Consider the following 26,441-nt stretch of genomic DNA (forward strand, 5'->3'; position numbering starts at 1 on the left):
TTTGTGAACCCTAAAGAGTAGCTGATATTTCGTCTGCTCTTGTTGTTAGGGCTTGCTTTAGCTACTGATATTTGAGCCCAGATACCTGTATTTAGTGTTAGAGAAAATCAAAACGGAGCCCTGCCAAAAATATATCTCTTATGAAATTAGAGCTCAGTATTAAATTCCGTCATGGGCTAGAATGTGTTGCATTGTTTAGTACTTTAGCCTACTTCCACTCTAATAGTTCTCCGTTTTTCACCTTTTCCATGCCGTAGGTCAGCCCCAAAGACAGAATGGCTTTACCCGACGCTCCCTTCCTATTTTGCCACGCTTTTCCGCTTTTTTGCCAACAACAAAAGCAGGAACAGCAAATGAAGAGGCTGCGAGTCGAGAAGAAAGAAAAACATTGCAAAGGAGCATTGTGCGAGACGATTGAAACTGCAATGCCGCTGCTCGTATTTTACCTTGGACTGCAGGCAAGCATGAGAATTTAATGAGCGGCCTCGGCAGGAGCTTTGAAGCTGAAGCTGAAGCTGAAGTTGAAGTTGAAGTTGAAGTTGCACTGGAGGCAGGCCACTCCCTGCACTCTGAGTGCAAAGTTCGAACTGTTTAAGTTTTAATCGAGTTATTGGCAGGTAGATCGGAATCAAACGGTCTGTTTCAAGCAATTATAGATGCACACAGGTCCCATTTTATTGACCAGTAATTGCAGGAAAATGCATTTAATTTCGAATTTAATAATTCCCACGACCACGCCAGCTATTTTCAATTTAGCTATTTGCGGTTATGTGCAAATTTAGTTTGGGTCAAATTGTTAGACATATTGCACAATTACATGCGTTCGGCTTGGACTCTGGAGTTTCGGTTTCGTTTCGCTTTGCTTTGGTTTGCTTTGATGGCAAACAATTACATGCCATTTGTTGTTTGGGCTATTGAAATTTGATTTTGTGTTTTGTATGTGCAAGCTTGCATGTGAAATTATCAGGGCTTATACATTCTGTGGTTTTGGTTAAGTAAATGTTTTTCAAAGCCTTATCAATTAATATTAAACGTTATTGGCTAACAATCTGATCAAGAATATATAGTTTTAAACCAATTTGAACACCCTTTGCAATGCTTTAACCAGCGGTAAGTCCGCACAGGTAATTTTTCTGAGAAAGGAAAATCTTTTTACCAATTAGCCACGCAATTATCACCTTTAATTAATTTAATCTTCCACCGATAGTAGTCCTCCAATCACAGTCACAATGCCGCCGCAACCTCATTCGACACGACTTTCGCTTTTTCACTACTCTGCTGATTTCCATGCTAATCACAAGCCAAACTTTCAACTTCATTTATCTTTGGACTTTTCCACACTCACTTTTTCAATTAATTCTGACTATACCTGGCTAATTGGGATTATCTCTTATCGGGCAGTCGGTATTTGAATAATGAAAACGTCAAGTTTAACTTGCTTGCAAATTGGCGGACTTTAAATTGGGTTTTGGGGCTGCTGCAAAAGAAAACAATTTTTGGCTTTTTCAAATGCAAATTGCGTTGCTCATACGACATGTGTTCCGTAGTCGTACGTGATGCGTTGCGTCGGGTGTGTTAGTGGAGAGTTCGAGTTTTGGCTTCGATTTAAATTGATTTTTATTGTTGGCAACAGATCCTGACCAGTGTGCTACATTTATTTTTCGTTCGGCTCCAGCAGTGGCTACCAATTTCCCATCAGCAGAATGTTCAAGAAAAAAGATAAAAATATCCCGACACCATTACGAATAGTTATTTAAACGTGACATTTACTACCGGGTTGACATATGGCTCCTATAGATGCTAATGCTCGAAATGATTCTAATTACTCGAAATGATTCTAATTACTTAAAAGTGGGACATTCTTGATATCTGAGCTCAGTAAATATTTCCTTTTATTTTCAGTTTGTTTTTCCAAATTTTTTTCTACGTTTTTTATTAGCAAATCACACATTTTGTAGTCCACACAATGCATATGAAAACGCGGCGCCACCCACTTCGGGGCCGTTGCCTTGGTTGTGAAAAACTTTGCTTATGCATAAATTTTCTCCCTCCGCGGCGTAAAAATTGAAATGCTTAAAAGCGCATGAAAATGTTGTTACAAGTTTGAAGTTTTTGCTGGGACGCTTTTTATACGGAGCACCAACTTTAAATGCATGTTTGGGTATGTGTGTGCGGTGAAGGGCTCAACTCGGCTCGGCTATTTGTTAATAGTATTTCTATAAAATTTTCGAGGCTTTTGTTATGAAAACTTTCCCTGCGCCGGCACCCAAAGACTTGAATAAAATTTTTTGCCGGCGAGCATTTCAGGTGGGAACTTTCGTTTACAATTCAAATACATTCTATGTAAAGCGATGGTTATTTGCATCAGTTAAGCCCAGCCAAATCCGAGAAGAAAGCCAGCCAAGAAGGCCACACACAAACGACCGCTGGTGGCCCACGCATTCCTGGCCTTGTCGTCCAGCTCTTGAACTCGGAGCGGATTCGTGCCCTCCACTGGCAGTCCACTGGCCAGTTGGAGCTGCCCGCGCGTCTGGTTCGGATCCGACTGTGCCACCATCTTCAGGACATCCAGCCTCACAAGGCCCGCCTGCCAGGCCAGCTCGATCGCCAGGATGGTCCCGCCCGCGGCCACGGCCACCATCTTGCTGGCCTTCAGGAGCACGTAGCCGGTGAGAAAGCCGCCCGCGGCTCCCATCACGATCTGGCTGTACGGAGATCTCTGGCTGAGGTTATTCATAGCTGGGATCGGACATGGGCTTGAGCTGGTGCTCTAAATTCTGCAGTGCTACTACGTACTACGCTTCACCTCTGGTAAGTCACCCATTTTAGCTGCTCGCTCGTTTTTGATTTCGGAGACCTTTTGTGACAGCTAGCTCAAAGCATGCCCCCCATGCCCCACTCAACTCAGCAAATGACCGCCTTCTACTTAAAATATCCTTTTATTTAATAGGTATAGCATATATATTAATTTAAAAATTCATTAACTCGTGTTAAATTTGATAGAATAGAGTATTGGCAGTGGTTATTACCGCAGTATTCTAGACTACGGACCTTACCGGATTAAAGTCGAACTATATGCGGAACTCTATTGACAACACTACCAGAAAAGAGCGAACAGAACCCCACCCCGCGCTACAACGACCATAACTTATGCTGAGCAGCGGCAGAGCACACACGAACAGTATAAAGCCCCTGTCGGCACACACATTGACAAGTTTTCGCGTTCAAATTACTCACACAAATTAGGTGCTAATGCTCAAAATACGTTTTTCAAATATCCACTGACGTTATAGCAAAACATAATTGCCGTAGATTTGGAAGAAACACACACAAAGCATAATAACTAAGGACTAACAAGTCTCAGAATGATTTCGAGATTTGTGGGCTTGGCTCCGTTTTTAAAATAAACTTGCGCTGCGTATGAATTACTAAACTCTGCATGTCAACACCCAAATCTCTAGCTTTTATCTATCTTTATTTTGAAAACTTATCTTTTATCTTGAAAACTGATCTAGACGTTCGTACAAATGAATAAGAAGATGGGCATGGCTAGATCGGCCATTGATCCTAATCAAGAATACTTTTTATGGTCGGAAAAGCTTCTTTCTAATCCCAGAACTCAATTAAATATTTTAACAAGCCACACAAGGATGTTCCTTGTATGTTACGAAGGAGTGATCTAAAGATCCTTAATATATCCTCCTACTCTACAATATCAGGTATAATTAAACTTATTGGGTCGCGATTTCTTAAAAGTTTAAATTAAATTTGCAATCAAATTTTATAGTTGTGTGTTTTGCTTTAAAAATAAAGTAGGCTTCTAAATACATATAGGCCAGGTCCACCAATTAAAAAAAAAAAAGCCCTCCTAGGCAATTTTGTTTGTTTTGATGGAATGTTGTATTTATTTTGTCTTTATTCTGAAAGGATATCTTTGATATGTTATAATACCAGTGCAAATCTTTAATTTGTATTTACTCATAGGGTAATTGAACCCGTTGAGAATGACAAACTAATGAAAATTTTACCCAAAACGAAAACATTTTAATGATTAGATATTCTTAAATACTTAAAGAGCTTTTACTAGGAACAAAACTATTTTTTGTAACTATGTGCACAAAGAGAATTTTTTTGGGTGTAGTTCTAAAGGTAAAGTTTGACCTTAGATGGAAGAGCTCACGCTTACAGTTCAATTGCCTCAGAAACCCGAAATGGCAACGAATCTTTTACGTTTGAATGCATTTTGGTTTTTGTTCGTACCAGTGCCTTTATTTAATTTATCGTTCAATTATGCGCCCAGCCACGCCCAAACCAAATAGCAGAGGGCGGAGGGGCAGGGAACTGAGGCCCCAGGAGCTGTCGAGGTGTTTTTCGCTTATCGTAAACTGAAAATCAAATTAACAATGAGCACGCAAATTGCCACAAATGACTGCGGAACTGGACGCCAGCGGAAAAGGGACTGTGCTATTCAACTATTTTCCGAGCGATTATCTAGGAGGAGTAATGCAGTCTTTAAGTGCTTTTGTGCAAACAATATCTCAGTCAGACAACAGCAGAGAAGGGCCCCTGGCTATTCCCCAGAGACAACAAAAGTGTTGGAACATTTAAATTGACATTAATAGGAAAAGTAAAATGTGATATTGTCTTGGCCAGAGAGAACGGAGATAAAAACCACACATGAAATATAAATGAAACAGAATGCAACTTGACCATAAAATGTGAGCTCAACTGTGCGAAAAAAGCCAACACAACCGGAGTAACCGACTACAATTTCAACATCAATGCGAAACGTGTTTGCCATGTGGCGTATTCTCCTACGGCGGTGAAGTTGTAAGAACAAAATCTTGCCATTGGAAATTTACCTTTTCTCTTTTTAAGCTCTGATTTTACGTTCATTGTTTAGTTAAGGTGTTTGGAGAAATACGTGAGCTGGGTAAGGAACGCATACTTTTAAAGTGTCCTTAAATTATATGAACAATTTGAATATTTTCAGATGTGATTCTGAATGGATGTACACATTGTCCAATGATTGGGGAAACTCTTCTTTAAAAAGAATTTCTACAAATTCACTCAAATTAAATAACCTTTCAAAAGATAAAGGACTTTAAGAATGAGGTTGTATGAATTATTGAATATTAAAATTAACATCATTAACTTCGTTGTTAGAATAGGTTTTTATTTATTAAATACTTTAATTATGCAAATTGACTATGTTTATTGAAATAAATATGAAATTATAAATGTGATATGAAGACATTGTTAATGTGATAACGAATTCTAAATACAAAACATACACTCAGAAAACGAATGAGCCAACCACATATATAAGGGGAAAAAGTACTTAATAAATTATCAAAGGCCATAAGAAATTTTTAAGGTCATGTTTGAATAAATTGTTATAGCTTATAGCAAATAAACAGAACATTCTACAAAAATCCGACTTTTGGTGAAATTTTGAATTATGTAATCTCATCTCATCAATCGTATTACCCTTGCAAGGGTATTATTGTTTCAACCAAAAGTTTGTATTCGCCAGAAAGCAATCTAGTTTCAGCTAGTTTAACAACAATGAAGCGATAATGATTTCCTTATAAACTGTTCGATCGTTCATATGGCAGCTACAACATAACACATCGGTTTCCGATTTCAATAAAATAATGTCTGAAATAATATAAAAAACTTTCACGTATCGATGTATCACTATGGACGAAAGTACATGTAGGGACGATGCGCACCAAGAGCGATGCAAAGGAGACTGCTTTATATAGCCGTAAAACTAAAAATGTGCTGTGATGTTCTGATCGTAATACACCAATCGAAAGGTCTCGCTAAATGAATAAGGATTGCATACTATGACTTTACAAAAATTTACTGGGTCAGGAGAAAGGGCGGTGAAAGTGACATACTAAACCTTTTTTAAGTTGGTAAAATATTGCCCTTTCTTTAACACAGTTCAAATTTGATTGGATCCGATGCTCCGTTCAAAAGTTATAAAAAAATATTTTTTTTTTGTATATTTAAAGGAAGCTACAGACGAGTGATATATGCCATTAAAAATGTTTTCTCAAATGCTAAAAACCTTAACATAGTTGGTCTAAATGAAATAGTTTAAGACTTATTTAATTTTCAGTTGTTTATACTTTTTTGCAAGTTCTTAATAATTTTTAAAGGCGATTTTTGTTTAACCTTTTACTTTTATAGCCCTTGAGTTTCCTCAACTTTTGGTGTATAACAAATTTTTCGTCATGAATGTTTTCGAAAGTTATTAAGTAACGAAAACGGCTACGCAGCTAACGCTGCTAAGGCAAGAATTTCTCCAAAAAGTATCAACCATCAATTTGGTGGGGAAAATCATGGAATCATCTTCATTAAATAATTGTAAAATATTAATTATTGTTTAAAATTTAAATTAAAAACTAGTCTTAATTTAAGCAAACTTATTTGCTTAGATATTTGCAAAAAAAATGCGCAAGATGTAAGCAAAAATTTTAAAAGCACCGAATTTACTCAGGTTTTAATGTTCTATAGGGCCAGATAACTTTCTCGTTAATTTGTATATCCTTACGAATGGTATTTTAATTTCAGTCAAAAGGACACATTTTCGACCTTAACAGTATCATGAGGAGAGTCGATCTAGCCATGTCCGATTATTTGTTCGCTCGTTTCTACGCAAACTAGCCCATCAGTTTTAAAACTATTAGTAGAAGTTGAAACGAGCCGGTTCGGACGACTATATTATACAGCTCCCATGGGAACAACCGGGAAAAAATATAAAAAAATTATAATTTGGCTGTTTTCCAATTGATTTGAATATACTTCGATACAAAGCAATGGTTTATTGTTTCAGAACTAGGGTTATAATTTTAATAAAATCAGACCACGATATCGAAATATCAAAAATCGAATATCAAAATATATATATTTTTAGCTAAACTCCAATTGGTTTGACTTAAAAATTGTCCGTTGATAGTCTGTTAAGACAAGATCTGAAAAATAAAATTTTAAAATATTTACCTAAATAAATAATCCATTCTCTAAAGAACTCAACGCGTTTGTTTGGAAAAACGATAACGAAATATCAAAAATCGATTATCAAAATATTGTTGTTATTTTTGTTGTTGAGTAGGTCTCCTCTGCGAGTCAATTGCGCATAAAGTCTACATCAACGTTGGCCGGAGAATTGAGTTGTGCTTTGCTTAGCGAACACAATGAAAAGTCACCATTAGAAGGATGCGGATGCCAGGCGCAACAGTACGTATGCGCAATACTTATTTACACAATTTAGAAGCCAACTGCAGAATCCTCGCTCCAACCATATGGTTAATGTGATGTGGGATAGCTGGTGCAACTGGACCCCAGAAACTTTGGGTGCCTCTACGAACTCTCGCCTGTTGACAAGCTGTAAATTTGAAAACAGTCATCCAGTGGATAAAGTGTGGCATGTTGGCTCAAAGCAAACGAACAGTTCCTCCAGCTGCTCGTTGGCTGCTCTATTTGTGTGCGGGCTGGTACAACAAATTAACTGCGGTGAGCTAGGGTTAGCTGGTGTCAGGGATTGGCGGCAATGCAAGTTTCCAGCGATGAACGCAGCTTTGTGGTTCTAGCCGGGTGGAGCAAGGGCAGCCGAGGGCTGTGAGGCCTGGTCGACAGTTCGTTGTCGAGTTAAATGGTTTGTCTGTTTCGGAACATTAATTTGGATGCAAGTTGATGCAAATGAGAAATGCAGCTGAGAAATACCATTACTACTAGATAGAAAACTCCGATAAGCAAGAAAGGCGCACGAATCGATTTGAAAATATTTTGAGGTACGTACAGTAGAAAAATGAAATCCATTACAAATAAAATCGTTTTATAACTATTTTAATACATACTCTTAAAAATGGTGTTATATTCCAATGGGCAAGCGATAAAAAATACACTCAGAAAATAAACCAAGAGTTTTGTTCTTGATTTAAGTATAAACGCTCATGAAATTGAGTCAAGATAGGAAAATTCTTATTTTTGTCATAGAGAATTATTTTTGTTTTAAGAACGTTTCATTCTTAAACTATAATTCTTTATTTAAGAAATTTTTGGTCTATAATTAATAGTAAATAGTACTTAAATTAATATTGAATTCTGCTTATATTAAGTTTTAATTCTTTTTAAATCAAGTATAACGTGCACTTAATTGAAGATCGAATTGTACTCGAATTAAGTATTAAAAATTCTTTAATCAAGAACGATCATTATTTGGGTTAAGAATTCATGCGGCTTAAATAAAGAACAATAAATTCATATTTTAAACATTACGAACTCGATAAAAAAGAATATTTTAATATTTTGCTTTATTTAAGAACATTTAAATCCATTTCCAAACCTAAAAAGTTATATAAAAAAAAACAACACTGAAGAAATAACTTACCTCTGTCTTCCTCCATGATAACAGCTTCTCCCGAAACCTCAGGCGGGGTCCCAACGGAGGCATAGCTTCCCTTAAATTTTTCTTCCGTTATGATATATTTCAAATCACTATATCTAAAATTTTGAAATTGCTTATAATTATATAATTTAATTAATATATACACATGTTGAAATTTATAAATTATATATAAATTTATAAGTAACGTTTTTTTTTCTATTTTTATAAACAAAATTTCATTTTACCAAAAAGCCATCTGTGGTGTCATTGCGAATTTGTAAGGAAGAAATGGATTTAAGACCAGTTACCTTCGAGGCCAACACTGGCGCTGAATGCCAACCCGAGAAGAGGGATCCTAAGTGCGCTAGGGTGTCACCCAGGAACACGAAGGTGGCAGCCAAGAAGAGGACCACGAAACGCAAGGCTGTATTGAAGCCCAAGCCCAAGTCCAAGTCCAATTCCAATACCAAGTCAAATACCAAGCCCAAGTCCAAGCCCAAGCTGAAGCTCATGCCCAAGAACGCCATGAGCAAGCCAAAATGCTCCAGGCCCGGGAAGGAGGTGAAGGTCCTGTGGCAAAGCCCGTGGGTCCACCAAAGGTGTTCAAGCCCGAAAAGTCCGTGTCGCAAGAAATCGCACATGTAAACCAGAAGGCCATCATTGTAGGATCCTTAAACTGACGAATGTCAGCACTGCTAGAATCAGAGAATTGTGAGAACCTCCTGGGAACCAGTCGATGCCTCTTGCCAGGAAGGGCCCAATTCCGATTCCGAATCAAGCAAATAAAGTAATATGTCTGTCAAAAAGTTCTGTTCTGTTCTGTTTTATTTTATTTATTTTTTATTTAGAAGTAAAGTAGCATGAACTTACCTTTTTTTAAACCTAAAACGTAAACCGATTTTTTTTAGATTATTTAAATTTAATAGATTGGCAAAATGACAGGAAGGTCCAAGCAAATTGTTTCTCAATAAATAAAGGCATAGTCTGATAAAAAATTTATATTTTATTTTGTTTTAGATTCTTTCATTTTAAGAGCTTGGCGAAAATAGTCATTCTATTTTTGAATATTTTGAAAAAATGAACAGTTTTACATAGTGTTAGAGTATTATAAAAACAATTAATTTAAATGTCTAATTATTTTATTTATTAAAAACGTATTTGCTTACTCATATATGGTACACTGGCAAAAAAACGAAATATTGAATGTAAATATGTGAATATTAATTTTGATTTAGTATATTAATATTGTTATATTAAATTAAATTAAATATTAAATCATAGTATTAAATACAAAGAATATTAAATTGCATGACTTAACATGTTTATAATTAAGTTAGTGTGAACAATTGTAGATTTAAAGGGGCTGATATTCAAGTTTAATATGGCTTATATTAAATTAAAATTTTCACATATTGAAATTAATATTTTCATATTTAAAATGACTAAAACCTCATTAGTTTAAATATGAATATATTAAGTCATGCTATTTAATATGTATTGTGTTTAAAATTATGATTTAATATGAAATATATCAATATCTGAGGAACATATTAAAATAAAATATTTTATTTTTTATCAGTGTACATGTCTACGTATGTATACATGTATATGTATATATGTGTAAAATACTATGTGTGCACATAATTAGTGCACGTTCACGAGCAATCAAGAATAATTTGCAGATCTTTTTAAAAAAATGTGTTTATACAAACGAACATAAATACGTACAGAACACATAGGAAAGCATGTTAAAATAAAGTGATCGTAACATAAAACTTAAAAAAAAACGGTACGTAGCTTGTTCCAGGAAAAAATAAGGTGTAAACTTTTTTATACAAGCTACGTACCGCTCTTTTTTTTACGTTTTATATGTACGATCACTTTTAAGTTGGTTTTCTTACTATTCTTTAAGCGTTTTTTTTAAGCAACCGATTTCAACGAATTATTTATTATTTTAGGATTGCAGGTGCATTAAGTTAGGTTCTTTAAGCCGGTCGCGCACACACGTTCTTTTAAGTATGTAAATAAATAGTACTTAAGACAAAACTCCGATACTCACTTTTGTTAAATAAACTTTGTATTACTATTGGCTTGTATTACTTACCTTTAAGGTATTCACGATTTTTTTCACATTCGTTTTTCTTCAGAAATTCCTCCATCTTTTCGTCTTCCGCACTCACTTTCACACTTAACTTCAAACTTAAAAACGAGGAGCTTCTTCCTAGAGCTGGCCTAAGCACTCAGAATAATATCGATTATCGATAGACGCTTTTTCCAGCAGTTGGCCATACCGCTCAGATTTGGTCCTATTATAACTCTAATCTATATATCCTCCCAGGCGTAGTTTTCCAACAAGAATATTATTTAAGCAACAACTTTTAGTTTTTGGTTATGTTGGGGCTACAAACAAAATAAAACCAAAATTAAATACCGACTATTGATGTTTTTCCATCTCTACTCATCACACACGCTTTACAAAAAGCACACATACATTTATGTGTGTATTGTTTGACAACAGTTACTTCGGCTTATTTCGGGAAAGCGTTGCTTTTAAGAATCCGTTATGTCGTAAAAAATGCATGTCGTATATAGTACGCACAATCTTGTATGTACAACATATACGAATGACGCTATAAATTTGTTTTAAGAATTTTGCTCTATCCTGTTAAAAATAATGAGAGAAAAGAATGACCGATCTTAGAAAGATTTTAGCTGGATTAAAAAAATGTTTTTTCTTAAATTTGTTCACTACATTTGAGTACACACCTTCCTTAATTTAAAAATTTCCTATACTTGATTTTCTGAAAGCATGAACTGCGATAGATTAATATAAGAAAATGTTCTTCTTATTATGAGGAATATTCTCTTGAAATTTGTTCTTCTTAATATAAATCGAAATTAAAAATAAGAATTTTCTACTTGTTTTAAGAATTTTATACTTGAATCAAGTATTATTAAGGATTAATTGTAGTTTAAGAATTAATTATTCTTAATTTAAGCAGAATAGGAAAATAAATACTTAAAACAAGAATATAAATATTAAATACTATCGTGTTTAATTTAGAGCGGCGTTTTTTCTGAGTGTACTTTTGAATTGCAATCGCGATTTTTTGAACATCTGAAAATGTTACAAATTACACGATCTTTTGGCGGGTTTTTAGCTAAACTCCAATTGGTTCGAGTTAAAAATTGTCCGTTGATAGTCTGTTAAGACAAGATCTGAAAAGTACAATTTTAAAATATTTACCTAAATATATAATCCATTCTCTAAAGAACTCATCGCGTTTGTTTGGAAAAACTTTCATCAACAACTTCCAAAATGTATATGTATTATTTTTTTAATTAATCAATAAAGTTATAACGAAGCTTTTATTATATAAAAAATTATTATTATATTCATATGTATTCTTCTCTTCTGTGCTTGTACCTGCATCTTCATCTGTATCTGAACCCGTATCTGTAACTAAACCTCTTTCTAATATAACGCAATGCGAAAACTCCCGTATTTGAATATTAAACCATATTTTTGTACTTCAAATAATCTATTAATTAAGCTTATTCTTGACTGTCAAACGTTTTATTCGTTTTGTACCTTAAGCATTAAGTGTTCGATATAATTAACAATAATTTATTTGCGTTTATTAATATGTATATACATTAAATATGCAAATATCTCAGTTAGCTTAAACGATATGGTTTAATAAATGATTTGAATACTGCTAGCCAAAATTAACTAAAAAACTATATGAATGTACATATATATTGGTCTTCTAAAGTATAATATTATCATTTGTGCAAATTCTGAAAACGTAATTTTATGTACTTTAAGCTACCATCACCATTTTTTTGCCATTTCGATTTTAACATTAATTCCCAAAAAATGGCCTCTGTTACTTCTCCAATTACTATCCCTAATGACAAATATTTATAAATATTTATGCCATATTTTATGGAACTTGAAATGAACTTGGACATGAAGCAAAAGATTAAAAGGTCATGGTGTCAAGAAGTTCGAAGCATATGTCAATACTGGCAGCGATCCAACACTGATCGGAACTCTTTTGCACCAATGACATATTTTCAAGCGATGTACTGCTGGACAGAGATTTGCTGCACCCTCATGACTTTAAAACAGTGGTCAGAAAAAGGCAATCTCCGGAGTATAGGCCAACTAAGGCCAACTGGGCAGAGCAGCAGCAGCGAACAGTATACAACCGCAGACGGCACACACACACACTGACGAGTTTGGCCGTGCAAATTACTCACACAAAAAAGTGCGAGCTCGTATTGTCTATTTTATACAAAATTATGTTTATACAGCCCGGCAAAAAAAAAAAAAAACTAGCATATAACAACAAATCCTAAAATCGACACAGCTTCGTTTTTTTTAAACAATTCGCATACTAATCAAAATACAGTCAATATATTCTTGTTAAGAATAAGAAAAACCATTTTCAATAAAAATTTTTGGTGCCATAAAAAAGACAACACAAGACCAATTAAAATAAAATAACAACATTTCGGCCATAGATAAAATAAAAAATGGTTCGATTAGTGTTTTTGTGTTAATTGTACTTACTTTTTTCGGGCTGTAGGTAGAAATTTCAAATATTTTTGCGCATAAAAACATTTTTTTACGTTTTTTCTACGAGTTAAGGTTAATATAACACACAAGTCACATACGCAAGCTAAAATGTCTTTAAGACCTGTCCCGGTGGAAATGCATGCTCTTACGCACCGATGCTAGTACAAATTGTGGTTAACCCAAATGGTTGAAGACTGCTACAAGGCTTGGAGTCCGAAGGAGAAATAAATAATTATCTAGGATGTGCAATCCAAAATGGATAACCGCAGGAGGCGCTGAGCCGTAGGAGTGTGGATTTGACGACCAAATCAAATTTTATTTTAATTAGTGAGTGATGTGTTCGGTTCATTGGATGTGTGCTCTGTCCTCTGGGGTTGGATTAAATTGACGGCTTGACTGCACTCAGGGCTGTAGATGCCCCTAACTGTGTCTTTAAATGTGGTCCGAGTGGACTCAGCCTGAGTCTCCTCCTTTCGCATTATTTTTGCGTGCCTCGTGAATTATTCCGACCATGCAATTCCAGCTCTGCTGATCCCGCTGTTGCTTGAATGTTTTATATGAGGTGCGTGCTGGCTGAGACCTTTTGGGCCAAATTAGTGTGACACGCACCACAGCTTAACGTTGGAAGAAGGTCTGGCAACAATGTCTCACAGTTTGCATAAATGCATGGGGACCCGACTCTACTTTCTCTCGGTTGCTGAATTTTTATGCATTTGCTACGTGACTCTCGCTGAGGGCCTCACGAATGGCTCGCCTTTTTCTGGCCAAGAGTTTAATAAATAAATTAGAAGGGGCGAGAAAGGTTCTCAGGGGATAATTGCACTATTCAGAGCGAAGGTGATAAAAGAGTTTTCCTTCGATTTGCATAATATCTAAAAAAGTTATTTGCCCGAAAAATGACAATTGCTTCGTTTTTGTGTGCCGCCATGAACGATAAATAAATGGACTCTAGGCTATAATACATCAAGTTTTAAAATATAAAATTCTATAGCACAAAAATTGTTTAGGGAATTGCAAGTTTCTGGGCAGAATACCCCAAAAATGTCACTTTTTCAGTAACGACTGGCACCACGAACGAGGAAAGGATCTAAAAGTCTTTCCCCTGACTCTTGCGTACTTTGTTGTCTAAACTCGTGCGTCCTAGCAACAATCTCTGAATGGGTTAAGCTTGCCGTTCTGAGCTGGAAGAATATTTCATTTCAGTGATTGTGGCCACCTGATGATGAGTATAACCTGGCAGGGTGGCCTGCAGTTGGCATAACGACGCCCCTTAATTAGCAGAAAATATGCGAAAATCGAAAGCCAGGAAAATGACAAAATTGGCTAATTGGAGAATTTCAGTGCTGCTTTCTGCGTTTTCAAAACTCTTTGCAAGGCTCTGCTACGCGCGTCAGTTCGGCCTGTGTTTTGCGGGGCCTGGGGAAAAACTGTCGCTCCGGGATTAACATTTGATTAATGCGCTGAGCCCTGGGATGCGGAAACCAACTTGGGTCATGTTCGGACCAGTGATGCATCAGAATGCAGCCCAGTGCCTGCTGGTTCTATTAACACCCCACAAGCACCAGCTAACTGCTGCTCATCCCTCCGCAGCACCATGGTAAAAAAATGTCATTTTGTTTGGCTTAACTCTAGTTTAAAGGATGGCACTTTCAAAATGCTTATACCAAATTTTAATTTCGGTTTTATTTTTGAGGAGAAATTCTTGTCTGTAAACATCCCAACCACAGCCAGCCTCTCCTTTATGCCCAATATTTTAGAAAATCTGTTTGCCTTTTTAAACATACTATGTTTATGCTATGAGTTTCATGATTCTTCAATAAATGAACTCAAAATAGCGCCCCGTTTTGCGAAAATGACAAATGCATAAAATAAAATTAGTAGAGATACCAGACGTTTAAAATTATGCCCCAACTTAATTTAAATGTCTGGCACCTCTGCTAGTTTTATTATTTTAGCTACATATTGGTACTTACCATCTCCAAAGCGAACCGGAAAACTAAATAGGAATAAGTTGAGTGAAGACAAAAGTTATACACGATTTTTAAAGGAGGAGAAGAATTTAATTTAAATTGCTTTCTTTAGGTTCGGCGTTGCCACCTTATTTATAGTTAGTTAAGATCAGCATTGCTCTCATTTGGTCTGAATTCATAGTCAACAATCGAATACATGAAATTGTGTTTATGCACTCACGTATTTCCCTAATGCATTAAACGGAACACAGACAGTATTATATCGCTTTCTCATTCAAATTGAACCCGTTAATCGATAACTTCTTTCGATTACAAAAACGGATTGCTGATGCGTAAAGTTTTGTTTAAATTGTAACCAATATACATTTTTTTTGTGCTTAAAGACAAACGAACTTTTCTACAACAAACTTTTTTAGTTTGAAATTATGCCAGAGAAACAAACTTTTTTCCCACAGTGCGGCGTTCCTCCCGAGGCATTGCTTTTTTCGCCAGCCGCTGGAAGCTGTTTCTCTGTGTCGCTGTCTTTAGCGGAACACATGTCGCCACTTAATGCGTTGAGTGCATACAGAATGAGACGAGATGGAAAATTTGGGAGCCGAGTTGGCGGGACGGACGGCGGGGGCGTGAAATGTGGCAACAACGCGCCAGCTGGCAAAATGCAGCTAGAAGGAGGCGCCAAAGTCGTCGCATGGCACATTTCCACAGCTGACAGCTTGAAAAACCGTTTCGCAAGCTATCCATTTTGAAATTGATGGCATTTTAATCGGCCCCGGTACAGAGTCCTTCAGCAGAAAAAATGCTTAAAGGAGTTTAAAGGTTCCTCCGATGGGCAGATAACGTTCGATTTAATTAACCGTTTGGTCAACTGGGCAGACTCATCGCAATCCATTTGCTCTTTGGGGGGGTTGAACTCGTAATGTTTGTCTTACTCTGATTTCGCAGCTTTCGGCTCGATAATTAAGAGACCAAATTGATTAATTACTGTACAGCTGGCTGCCTTTGGCCGGTCAGTGAATTTTCAGTGGCGGCGGAGGAGGTGGACGCTGGCCAGAAGCTCGTAATTAATAAAGGCGCGAAAAAATCAGCGGTAATTGATGTCCATCCAATCAATGCGTTTTATTGTTTCGTACGTCCGGCAGTCCGAAATGCGTGGCCTACAGCTGCTGATTTCAAGTCCATTGATCAGCCGAGTTTGGTGGACCATATCGAATGCACACAGTAGAATTGGGCAACAATCACCCCTATAAGCTTTTCTGCTATAAACCAGTTCATATACAATATTTGCAACACGATTTACACAAACATTTCGATGAAAGAGTGACATATTTTAGCAATTGTTTTCTAAAATGTTATTGAATAATACCATTCAAAATATGTTTACGATTTACACAAGCCTTTTGATGAAAGTGTGACATACATAAGGTACATTTTAGCAATTGTTTTCTAAAATATTACAAAGTAAACGTCCTCTCTCTGATTTGATTTTGTGGTTAACAACACAACAGTGAAGTGGTTCAAAGTCAAGCAAAAGCAATATGGACTTGTCTTTAGTTGTTATACCCTTGCAGAGGGTATTATAATTTCAGTCAGAAGTTTGCAACGCAGTGAAGGAGACATCTCCGACCCTATAAAGTATATATATTCTTGATCAGCATCACTAGTAGAGTCGATCTAGCCATGTCCGTCTGTCCGTCTGTCCGTCCGTCTGTCCGTCTGTCAGTCTGTCCGTCTGTCCGTCTGTCCGTCCGTTTATATGCAAACTAGTCTCTCAGTTTTAAAGCTATCTGGATGAAACTTTCCCAAAAGTTGTCTTTCTATTGCAGGTAGTATATAAGTCGGAACGAGCCGGATCGGACGACTATAGCATATAGCTCCCATAGGAACAATCGGAAAAATAAATGAAAAAAAATTATAACTTTGCTGTTTTTTAATTTTTTGTTTAGTTCTTCGACATTTAGTAATGGTTAAGCATTTCCGATTTACGGTTTAAATTTCATCAAAATCGGACGACTATAGCATATAGCTCCCATAGGAACAATCGGAAAAATAAATGAAAAAAATTATAACTTTGCTGTTTTTCAATTTTTTGTTTAGTTCTTCGACATTTAGTAATAGTTACATATTTCCGATTTACAGTTTAAATTTCATCAAAGTCGGACGACTATATAATATAGCTCCCATAGGAACAATCGGAAAAATAAATGAAAAAAAATTATAACTTTTCTGTTTTTTATTTTTTTTGTTTAGTTCTTCGACATTTAGTAATGGTTAAATATTTCCGATTTACGGTTTAAATTTCATCAAAGTCGGACGACTATATCATATAGCTCTCATAGGAACAATCGGAAAAATAAATGAACAAAATTATAACTTTTCTGTTTTTTAATTTTTTGTGTAGTTCTTCGACATATAGCAATGGTTAAATATTTCAGAATTATGGTTTGAATTTTATCAAAATCGGACGTCTATATCATATAGCTCCCTCAGAAATAATAAAAATATATAAAATAACTATCAAATAATTGAGCTGCAAATCATCATAGCTTCAATGTTTTTAAACATATACGAAAGTAAATCATAATTTTAATGTTTTCAAAAATGTTTAATTCTTGCAATAGCTGCAAGGGTATATGAACTTCGGCTTGCCGAAGTTTGCTTTCTTTCTTGTTTTTTGGTTTAAAATTTCGAAATTTTTATCGAAAAGAAGCGAGCGTTTAATTTTAGTATACCTGTCTCTTATATCTACGCTTAATGTAAATGGTATGATAATTATATGTGCAAGTAAGGATGATGCGTATGCAAATGTATTGTATGCGTGATCAACTCGGCTTTCAAGTTATTTCAGTCACCGATTCCCAAATGCCATTTCCAAAAAAAACAGCGTTTGTAACAAGCACACTAGAATGATACACTTCTTTCTTTTCGGATCGCCTTCATATTTTATTAAATAGTTATTGCCTTGTGCTTTGATAGTTCTGCTTCTGTATCGAAGATCAAAAGAAGTGGCCATTGATCCATGGTACACGCACTTATCCTTTTAATTTAAGCCTTTCTGTAATTCATCATCGTCAAGTCTCGTTCTGTATCAGTCCGTCAGTCTGCCTGTCAGCATCCACTGCTACAGCAAATTCAATTATTCGAAATACAAGCCAGCAAGACTGAGCCGTCGGGGAACACTGTGCAGATTAGGCACTGGTGGATTTTATAAATTTGTGTGTGCTGAAATTCGGAATTGTCAGGTCAACCAGCGAGCCATTTGAGACCCCAATGGGCTGCAGCCATCAGGAAATTAGAAACGCATGCCACTTGGTGACCAGGACGCAAAGCACACAGGACCTTTCCCGAAAGGGACTGCAACAATGAAATTCAAGGCCCGAGTGCAAGGGTATCGTTGCATTTCCTGAACGAGCACTGAACGGGTTTGAGGTCTGGGCTGTTAAACGAAATCCATCCAGCATTGTTTGCGTTGGCGTTTGCGTGTGCGTTGGCCAACACGTTTGACTCCCATTTCCGTTTATGAATTGCACCGCCCTGGGGTCAGTTAGGGGTACCATCTGGCCATCCCTGCGATGAGCAGTTTAGGATTCAAGTCCGCAGGGGAAACGCGGTCTTTAAAGAGCACCTTACCACGAGTTCGAGCATCAAAGAGTTGAAGGCGCGGTGTATGGAATTCAATTACGACTTCGACGGGGGTGCCAGAAAGGCACTCGGCTAAATTCATAAAACGAATTGGTTTAGGGCCCTGCCCTGCCAGATTCGACAGAATCTGCGCCTCGGAGTAACGCCCCAGAACCGTGACTGCAGCCGACAACAGAAGTCGAAGGCGCTCCACATGTCGTCCCGTTTGCCAGACTGGGGGACTGCCAAGAACATGGCACAACGACATTCCCCAATATGTTTATGGCCAGAGTTCAAAGACTTTTGTTTGTCTTTTGATGGGGTGCAAATTGAAATTGAATTTGGCCGGGTTAAGCGCAAAACTCGCCGACCCCTCTGTCCCAGCCAACCAGTGGGCCTCCTCCCCCGCTCGGCGCTGTCACAAAAAAAGCAAACATTTGCAGGAAGCGCGCCCGAAATATTTCTGCCGCATAAATCATAACAATGGCCATATTGTATGTGTAAAACTGCATGTACAGCGGCAGCTGCAGCGCCATGTAGCACCAGTATGTGCCTGTGTGCCACCACAAGCAAACAAAAATCAAAATCAAATGCTATATAAATCTGCCCAGGCTCTCGGAGAATTCGCGACGGACGGCGTGGGGCACATTTTCGAAAAAGATAACTTGAAATGTCAAATGGAGGTTGAGTTAACGATCACAAACTTTCATGACAGTCTAGACAATTGTATGCCCTTGCTGAGGGTATTTTAAATTCATGAATTTGGCAACACAAAGGAGACATTTCTCACTCTTTTCTTGATCAGCATCACTAGGAAAGTCGATCCAGCCATTAATGCTATCTGAAGGAAGCTTTCCCAAAAGTTGTCTAGTATATAAGTCGCATCGGAACACTATAGCATATAGCTCCCATTACAACAATCGGGGAAAAATATTAAAAAAACATTTTTTGTTAGTTTTTCGACAGTTTATTATTTTAGAATTTTGGTTTTAACGACTAAACCATAAAGCTACCATGGGAGCAAAAAGATATTATATATAAACGATATTATATAGCTGCCATAGGAACCATCGAATAATTGAGCCCAAAGTGATAACTTTCATATCAATTTCAGCATCAATTTTTATTAAACATTTACTCTTACAGTTTAAAATGCAGATGTCTTGAAGAATATTTAATTTTTGCAATAGCTGCAAGGGAATATATACTTTGGATGGCCTGATATTGCATCCATTATTGTTCCTTTTCACTCATAGAAAAAATCAAGAATTTCGATGTCAATTCAAGAACGAACGATGTCAAAAGTAGGGTAAATTCGAATTTTTTTGATTCAAGAACGAAAGGCTTTATACAAGAACGAATTATTCAATCCCGAAGTTCTACATTTGAGAACGAACGTCATCAGTCCAAGTACTCAAAAGTGCTTGAAGAAAGAGCGAAAGATATTAATTTGAGTACGAAAAATTCTTAATGCAAGTATGAAAGTTTCTTAACTTAAATTTTTTAAAAAAATGTTTTTTTGTCTCTTTCTCTTTTTTTTCTTTTCTCTTTGACTCCATATGAAATTAGAATGAAAGAGAATATGATAAATTGATATGTAAAGGAAACAGAAAAGCAAACCTTATTTATTTTACTGCAAGTCGACCCAACCGGGATTCGAACCGAGGCCTTTGGATTCGTAGACGCATTAGCCGGTTGCGCCACACTGGCATCACAATTTGCTGTGTACTACGCCCGTATAAGAATTCGAAGCAATTTGTTGGCAATCAAATAGCTTTTATTTGCTATACTTTTGAGGTAAAAACTAGATAAAAAATTTAAATAAAATTGAACGTTTGAAAAAAAATCATAAAAACCAAAAAAAAAAAAAATTGATAACTTTGTCTGGAATTTGAGCTCGGGTTCTTAATAGCTTACCCAATGTTTGATGTTCCAAGACACTTACCCCCTAGGCCAATCATTTTAAGAACGAAACATTCTTGTTTTAAATTTATAGTTCTTGTTTTTTTGTTAAATTAATAGTTTTTAATAGAGTTTACTGGTTTTAATAATTCTGATATTATTTACAAACACTATAAGCAGGGATAAAGCGAAAAATATCGTTTTCTCTATGTATTAAAAAAAACATTTTAAAATATTATTATCAAGTATGACTCGTACTTATTCTGTACACGTTCGTTCTAAAAATTTTAAGAATTATTCGGGCGATTTTCAAGAACGTTCGTGCTAAAATTATTCGTTCTACTTTTTTCTGGGTGTTGAGAGTCCCCAATAACGTAGTTGAAAAAGAAATGCTTAAATTGTTTAAAGATCAAGTACCTAGATAACTATTACGTGGTGAAGACTGGTTGTTACATAGTCGGGACACTCGACTTTACGGCTGCCATTTTACTCTTTTTTTAAGAGAATCACTTCTGTAGTATAAAAACGATAAACAACACTAGTTTACATAAAAAACGATTCGCTACCACGGAGCTTTCTTGAACATTACCGGACCAAAATATGTTACAGAAGTATTCAAAATAATACGCTCATTATCCTGAGTCTTTGAATCCAAATGTCCTTGGCTGAAAACCATTTTGCGTATCATTTATCCTTCAAGAAAAAATATTGTGTAGGTCAAAACAAGTTTAAGTGGGGAGAAGAAATCGGATGTAAAAAAATATACAACAATGATTTTCCTTTTTTTTTTATAAGGCAATTATTTTATTTTCAATAAAGAAGTACAATTAAACGAACAATTTTTCTTAAAACTAAAACTTAATCTACTAAGGCGATAATTGACGCTCTGTGTGATTTAACCTAACACAGAATTAGAAACCAGAGGTAGAAAGAATTTTAGAATTCAAAATTTCATACTAGAACTAACCTGCTTAAATTTTGATAGCAAATGGACTGGTTACTCCTATGAGACGGCTGAGTAAAATGAACCAACTTGAAACATGGGTCCACATATTTTTTTCTTACTCAGCTCCAACTAGTATTTTTCTAGTCAAGAATGCATTTCTAGTCCAGATGTTGCTGTTGAATAGCTCAATGTGATGCTAGTATGTATTTTGTTATGAAATCAAATGGAGTTAACTCAGCGTCTTGGACGCTTTTATATTTTAACATTATACTTATTGTAGCTATAGAATGCCCCAACATCATCTTTATATTTGATTTCCTTAAAAATGGAGCTAAGAAAATTATTAAAGCAGTTGAGAAAAACTTTCATTTTATATTTTGTAAGCTGGTGTAATTTTTTTCTCCGTGGTGTGGAAACTTTTTTGGCAAAAAACTTTCCCCTCTTTCACCGCAGTCCCCGACCATCCAAGCAACTCTTGCAATAAATTGTCAATTTTTGAAATGTTTGCAATGTAGGCGAGGGCAATTTTATGGCCATTTCGGAGCTGATTTAATGCGCTAAGCGAACGGGATTAGCCGGGATCGTAAATCTGCAGTTAGATGGGGCGTTATGGTGGCAAACCTGCTGGAATCTCATCCCCGGACAGCCGACACTCAAAGCGGCCTTTTTCATAATTAAGTGGCGCATTGTCGCAGCCCGCAGGCCGGGCGGGTTCTCTTGTAGCATCATTAAGACACGTGGGCGGATCATCTTCTAACAGGCACTTGAACATCACACGGCGAGCTGAAAGTGCAATTTGCGTTGACAACATAAACAGCCAGCGGCTGGCAGGATGTTGCAACAGCAGCGACTCGAGTGTAACGCGCCAAGGATAAGCCGCAGGATAATGCTCGACATGCATAGAGTGCTGAAAGGAGGCGCTCGACGAAACGAGGCTTCAGAAATTGCTCTGTCACCCACTGGCCCGCGGGCCAAGCGATTTCTTGGCCGCCTTCCGAGGACAATGAGGTGCAGTATGGAGGCAGATGCACACAGAAAAAAAAACAATCGGTAAATCGACATAGAAAAATGGTGAATTTACTATTTGTAAAAAGTCATGCTGCTTGCGGTTTTATTTGTTGGGCCATTGAATAGTATAATAACATTTAAAACAGTAGACCAACTCTTTGAGGGACTTTGGATCAGCGGTAAGAGAGTCAGGCCGAAAGTCTTTGAGCCGTGAGTACAAGTGATTCAATTAGATTACCAGTGCAGCCAGAAAAGCTGAATAATAAGTTGTAGGGTTGGTCAAACATCAATATTTTTGGATATCGATGGTTGATTCTATCGATAGTACCGAAAATGGTTCAGTCTCAGAAAAACAAGCGAAATATCAATAATAACAAGTCCGTATTCCTAATTTATTCCATTTGACGCTGATCAACAAAGCAAATTATCACGAATTCATATTTACATTATTTTTAGAAAAGGAATTGTCTTATAACATTTTGCCATGGTGTGCAGGCCCACTGGCTCACTAAGTTTTTTTGTAACTTAGCCTAACTTGAGCCTTCTCGAATCATTTTGAATTAGTTGACCTAAAAATTGAATATTCCAGTAAGTTACTAGAAATATACCGCAACATACCTCAAATATATCACAATTTAAAATTATTTTTTGTAAAAATCGATAGTATTGATAAATTTGCTAAATTGTTCTACAATCGACAGTATCCATAGTGCTATCGATTTTTTTACCAGTCCTTGGAAGTTCAACTGATTCTTAAATGTAAGTATCTCTAAGTAACTTCCAAAAAAAGGAAGTATCTTTATGCAAACAATAATATAAAAGTAAAATTGGATAAACATAAATAAATATTTGTGAATGAAATAAAACCACGATTAAAATTGTTCAAGAACAGTTGATGGAAAATTAATTATTTTTTGCGTCGTTAAACATTTTTTGGGTAATCTACTATTTGTTTGTCAATTGCCACCTTTTTAGTTGGTTACAAATGTTATTTGCTGTGTGTGCAGACGCAGAAGAGCCCTGCATACGCCAAGCAGAAGGCCAGGCTGAAACTATCCAAGTAGCTTTCTTTCCGCCCGAAGGCCACCACGAATGCCATTATAAATGTCGGAAAGTTAAGCAGCAAATGCATGAAAGTCAAGTGGCGGTTTATTATTTCTCCTCGCGTCCTTTTGCCGCTCTCCAGCACAATTAGAAGCGCCAAAAGCCAGCGCTGCCGTCCCATTCTGCTTCATATTTCAAAGCGCAATGCAAAAACGGAAGGGTCGAGAACAGCAAAAACTGCAACGAGTGGTTGGCTCAACAGTGGCACTGTGACACAACACAGCAAAGGACATGTGTAACAGGACACTTCAAGGACCGGCAGACTATCAGTGGCCAAGCCACCACAAAGCAACAAATATCTGGGGAAAAGCTTTGCAACATAGAAAGAACACAAACGAGGGAGGAAGCATTAAGAACAAGCAATGTCGACCACGTCAGCGTCTTTCTGCAGAAAGTGGGTCATAATTTGGCCACCTTCGTAAAAGGGCAGAATAGAAAAGGGAACACGACCCACCGAACAGGCAATATTTTGAGTGAATCCATCTTCGATATCAATTGACGAGAAACTGGATGACTTTTAAAATTCTGTGAGATTTTATATCTTAACCAGGGAACAAAACAAGAATCGAAACTAAATGCTTATAATAATTTATGTTAGATTTCTGTGTAAGCAACTTTATATTATTTAAACAAATATAGTGACATATCCATACCACCATGAATCCCTATGTACATGTCTACACATCCACACTACACATTAAAGACCTAGGTGGTTACATTGGGCGTGTCGAATATTTACTACAGCTATATGCAACCCAAGATGCCCGTCGAGTTCACATAATTTATGGAGCCATCAAACGACCATCGTGGACACCGCCAAAGCCGTAATTTTCGAAGAAAAAACTGTGAGTTGGTTGTCCACAAAAGCAGCCCTAATCGGAGCATTCAAAGATCACAGACCATATGAAGAACTCGTAGCTATCATCCATCAGACGACCTACAAATGAAGAACCAGTAAGTTCGTAGACGAATTAAAGAAAAATTCTGCAAATATAATTAATAACTTAGAATTAGAAACAGACCCCACAGACAAAACAATTTACACTGCAGCTTTGAATAAAACTATTAGAAATTGTATAAAAAAGAAACTTCCCGACAGTTTATATAATGCTTTATCAAAAAGGGATATTTCCACCATTAATAATTTGAAAGAAACAGCAATGGTGTTAGGACATTGGGATGCGGATCCTTTTGAAAGCTATAGACCTGTGCGTCATGATAGTCGTAAGAATTCCGGAAATTCTCATCCAAATTGAGAGAAAGTGAGAGTACACAGAATAGAATGGATGTAAATTTTCAGTAAACAGCCTCGGAGCCAGAAAATACTACCCTTATGTTAGAGTAATCATAAAAGGTAAAATTCTTAAAGCCATGGTTGACACGGGTTCATCCATTAATATAATGAGAGAAAATTTTGGGAACCTCGAAGTCAACGATGAAAATTTATAAGTTTATACTATAAACGGATCGATAGAATTAAATAAAAGTGTTATGATAAAACCAAGTAAAGTTTGCCCAGTAGAACAGAAATTCTATCTACATAAATTTTCAGACAATTATGATGTTCTAATGGGAAGGGATTGTCATAAAGGTTGTAATTAGCTTTAGTATTTTTGAAGATGGAACAGTAACTTAAGGTAAAAATAAATTAACAGTTATGTATGGTGACGATGATAAAAAGGATAAGACCGCAATAAAATGCCTTAATCCTATAACATCAGAAAAGAAAGGTGAAAAGAATAATACCGCCGTAAAACGCCTTAATCTCAAATCACCAAAGAAGGAAAAGATTGAAGAGGATGAGGCCGCAGTAAAATGCCTCAATCCACCCTCATCTGAGGATCAATCTTTTACTTTCGCCATTGAAAACGAATGAATTTAGATTAGAGCATTTAAGCGAAGAGGAAAAAAATGTTTGAAAAAGTCTTATTTGAATATAATGATATTCAGTACAAAGAAGGTGAAAATTTGACTTTCACAAGCAGTATCAAACATTCTATCCAAACCAAACATGAGGACCCTATTTATAAGAAACCTTATAAGTAAGAAGTCAATACACAAATGAACGAAATTATAGAACAGGGAATAATTCGTAAATCGAAATCTCCTTACTGTTCACCCATATGGATGGTTCCTAAGAAAGCTAACGCTTCAGGGAAACCAAAGTTCAGAGTAGTAATAGACTACAGAAGTCATCCCAGAATGGATGAAATATTAGATAAATTGAGAAGATTTCAATATTTCACTACAATTGATTTAGCTAAAGGATTCCATCAAATTCAAATGGACCCTAAATCAATTGCCAAAACAGCATTCTCCACAAAGAATGGTCATTACGAATATACACTTAAATGTAGACTTAAATATAGACTTAAATATAGACTTAAATGCGCGCCAATCACCTTCCAAAGATGTATGAACAATTTACTAGAAGACTTAATTTATAGTGATTATTTAGTTTACTAAGATGATATAATCATTTTTTCCACTTCATTGGAAGAACATATTTTATCATTGAGAAAAGTATTTGGAAGACTTCGAGATGCAAATTTAAAATTACAACTAGATAAATGCGAATTTATGAGAAAAGAAACAGAATTTCTAGGTCATGTAGTCACCACAACAGGCATAAAACCAAATCCCAGAAAGATTAGTGCATTTATAAATTTTCCTATAGCAAAAACGCCAAAAGAAATAAAATCATTTTTAGGACTATGTGGATTCTATAGGAAATTTATACCAAACTTTGCAAACGTAGTTAAACCCATGACCATGAATTTGAAAAAAGGTGCCACAATAAACATTAAAGAAAAATCATACATTGATGCATTTGAAAAAATGAAAGTTTTAATCACCTCTGAGCCCATATTAATTTATCCCGACTTGAATAAAACATTTCTACAGTTC

At 36.2% G+C, this 26,441-nt stretch overlaps 1 protein-coding gene across 1 annotated transcript; it reads right to left on the bottom strand.

The window, feature by feature from the left end:
* Window positions 1-1,895: 1,895 nt before the first annotated feature.
* Window positions 1,896-2,891, bottom strand: LOC108137788. The gene is made up of 2 exons (XM_017259693.2): window positions 2,797-2,891; window positions 1,896-2,739 (listed from the first exon to the last, which is right to left on the bottom strand). The coding sequence occupies exons 1-2, from the start codon at window positions 2,822-2,824 to the stop codon at window positions 2,369-2,371; spliced, it is 399 nt and encodes a 132-aa protein (XP_017115182.1). The 5' UTR covers window positions 2,825-2,891; the 3' UTR covers window positions 1,896-2,368.
* Between the last annotated feature and the right edge of the window lie 23,550 nt (window positions 2,892-26,441).

This window comes from Drosophila elegans, unplaced genomic scaffold, assembly GCF_018152505.1.
Source record: "Drosophila elegans isolate 14027-0461.03 unplaced genomic scaffold, ASM1815250v1 contig_397, whole genome shotgun sequence".
Taxonomy (NCBI): domain Eukaryota; kingdom Metazoa; phylum Arthropoda; class Insecta; order Diptera; family Drosophilidae; genus Drosophila; species Drosophila elegans.

What these genes read in the sequence shown, in the direction of transcription:
- LOC108137788 (XM_017259693.2), bottom strand. Translation starts at nt 2,824, where the DNA reads ATGGGTGACTTACCAGAGGTGAAGCGTA. An exon ending in CTTACCAGAGGTGAAGCGTA is followed by an intron (nt 2,740 to 2,796) that starts GTACGTAGTAGC and finishes GTCCGATCCCAG; the next exon opens with CTATGAATAACCTCAGCCAG.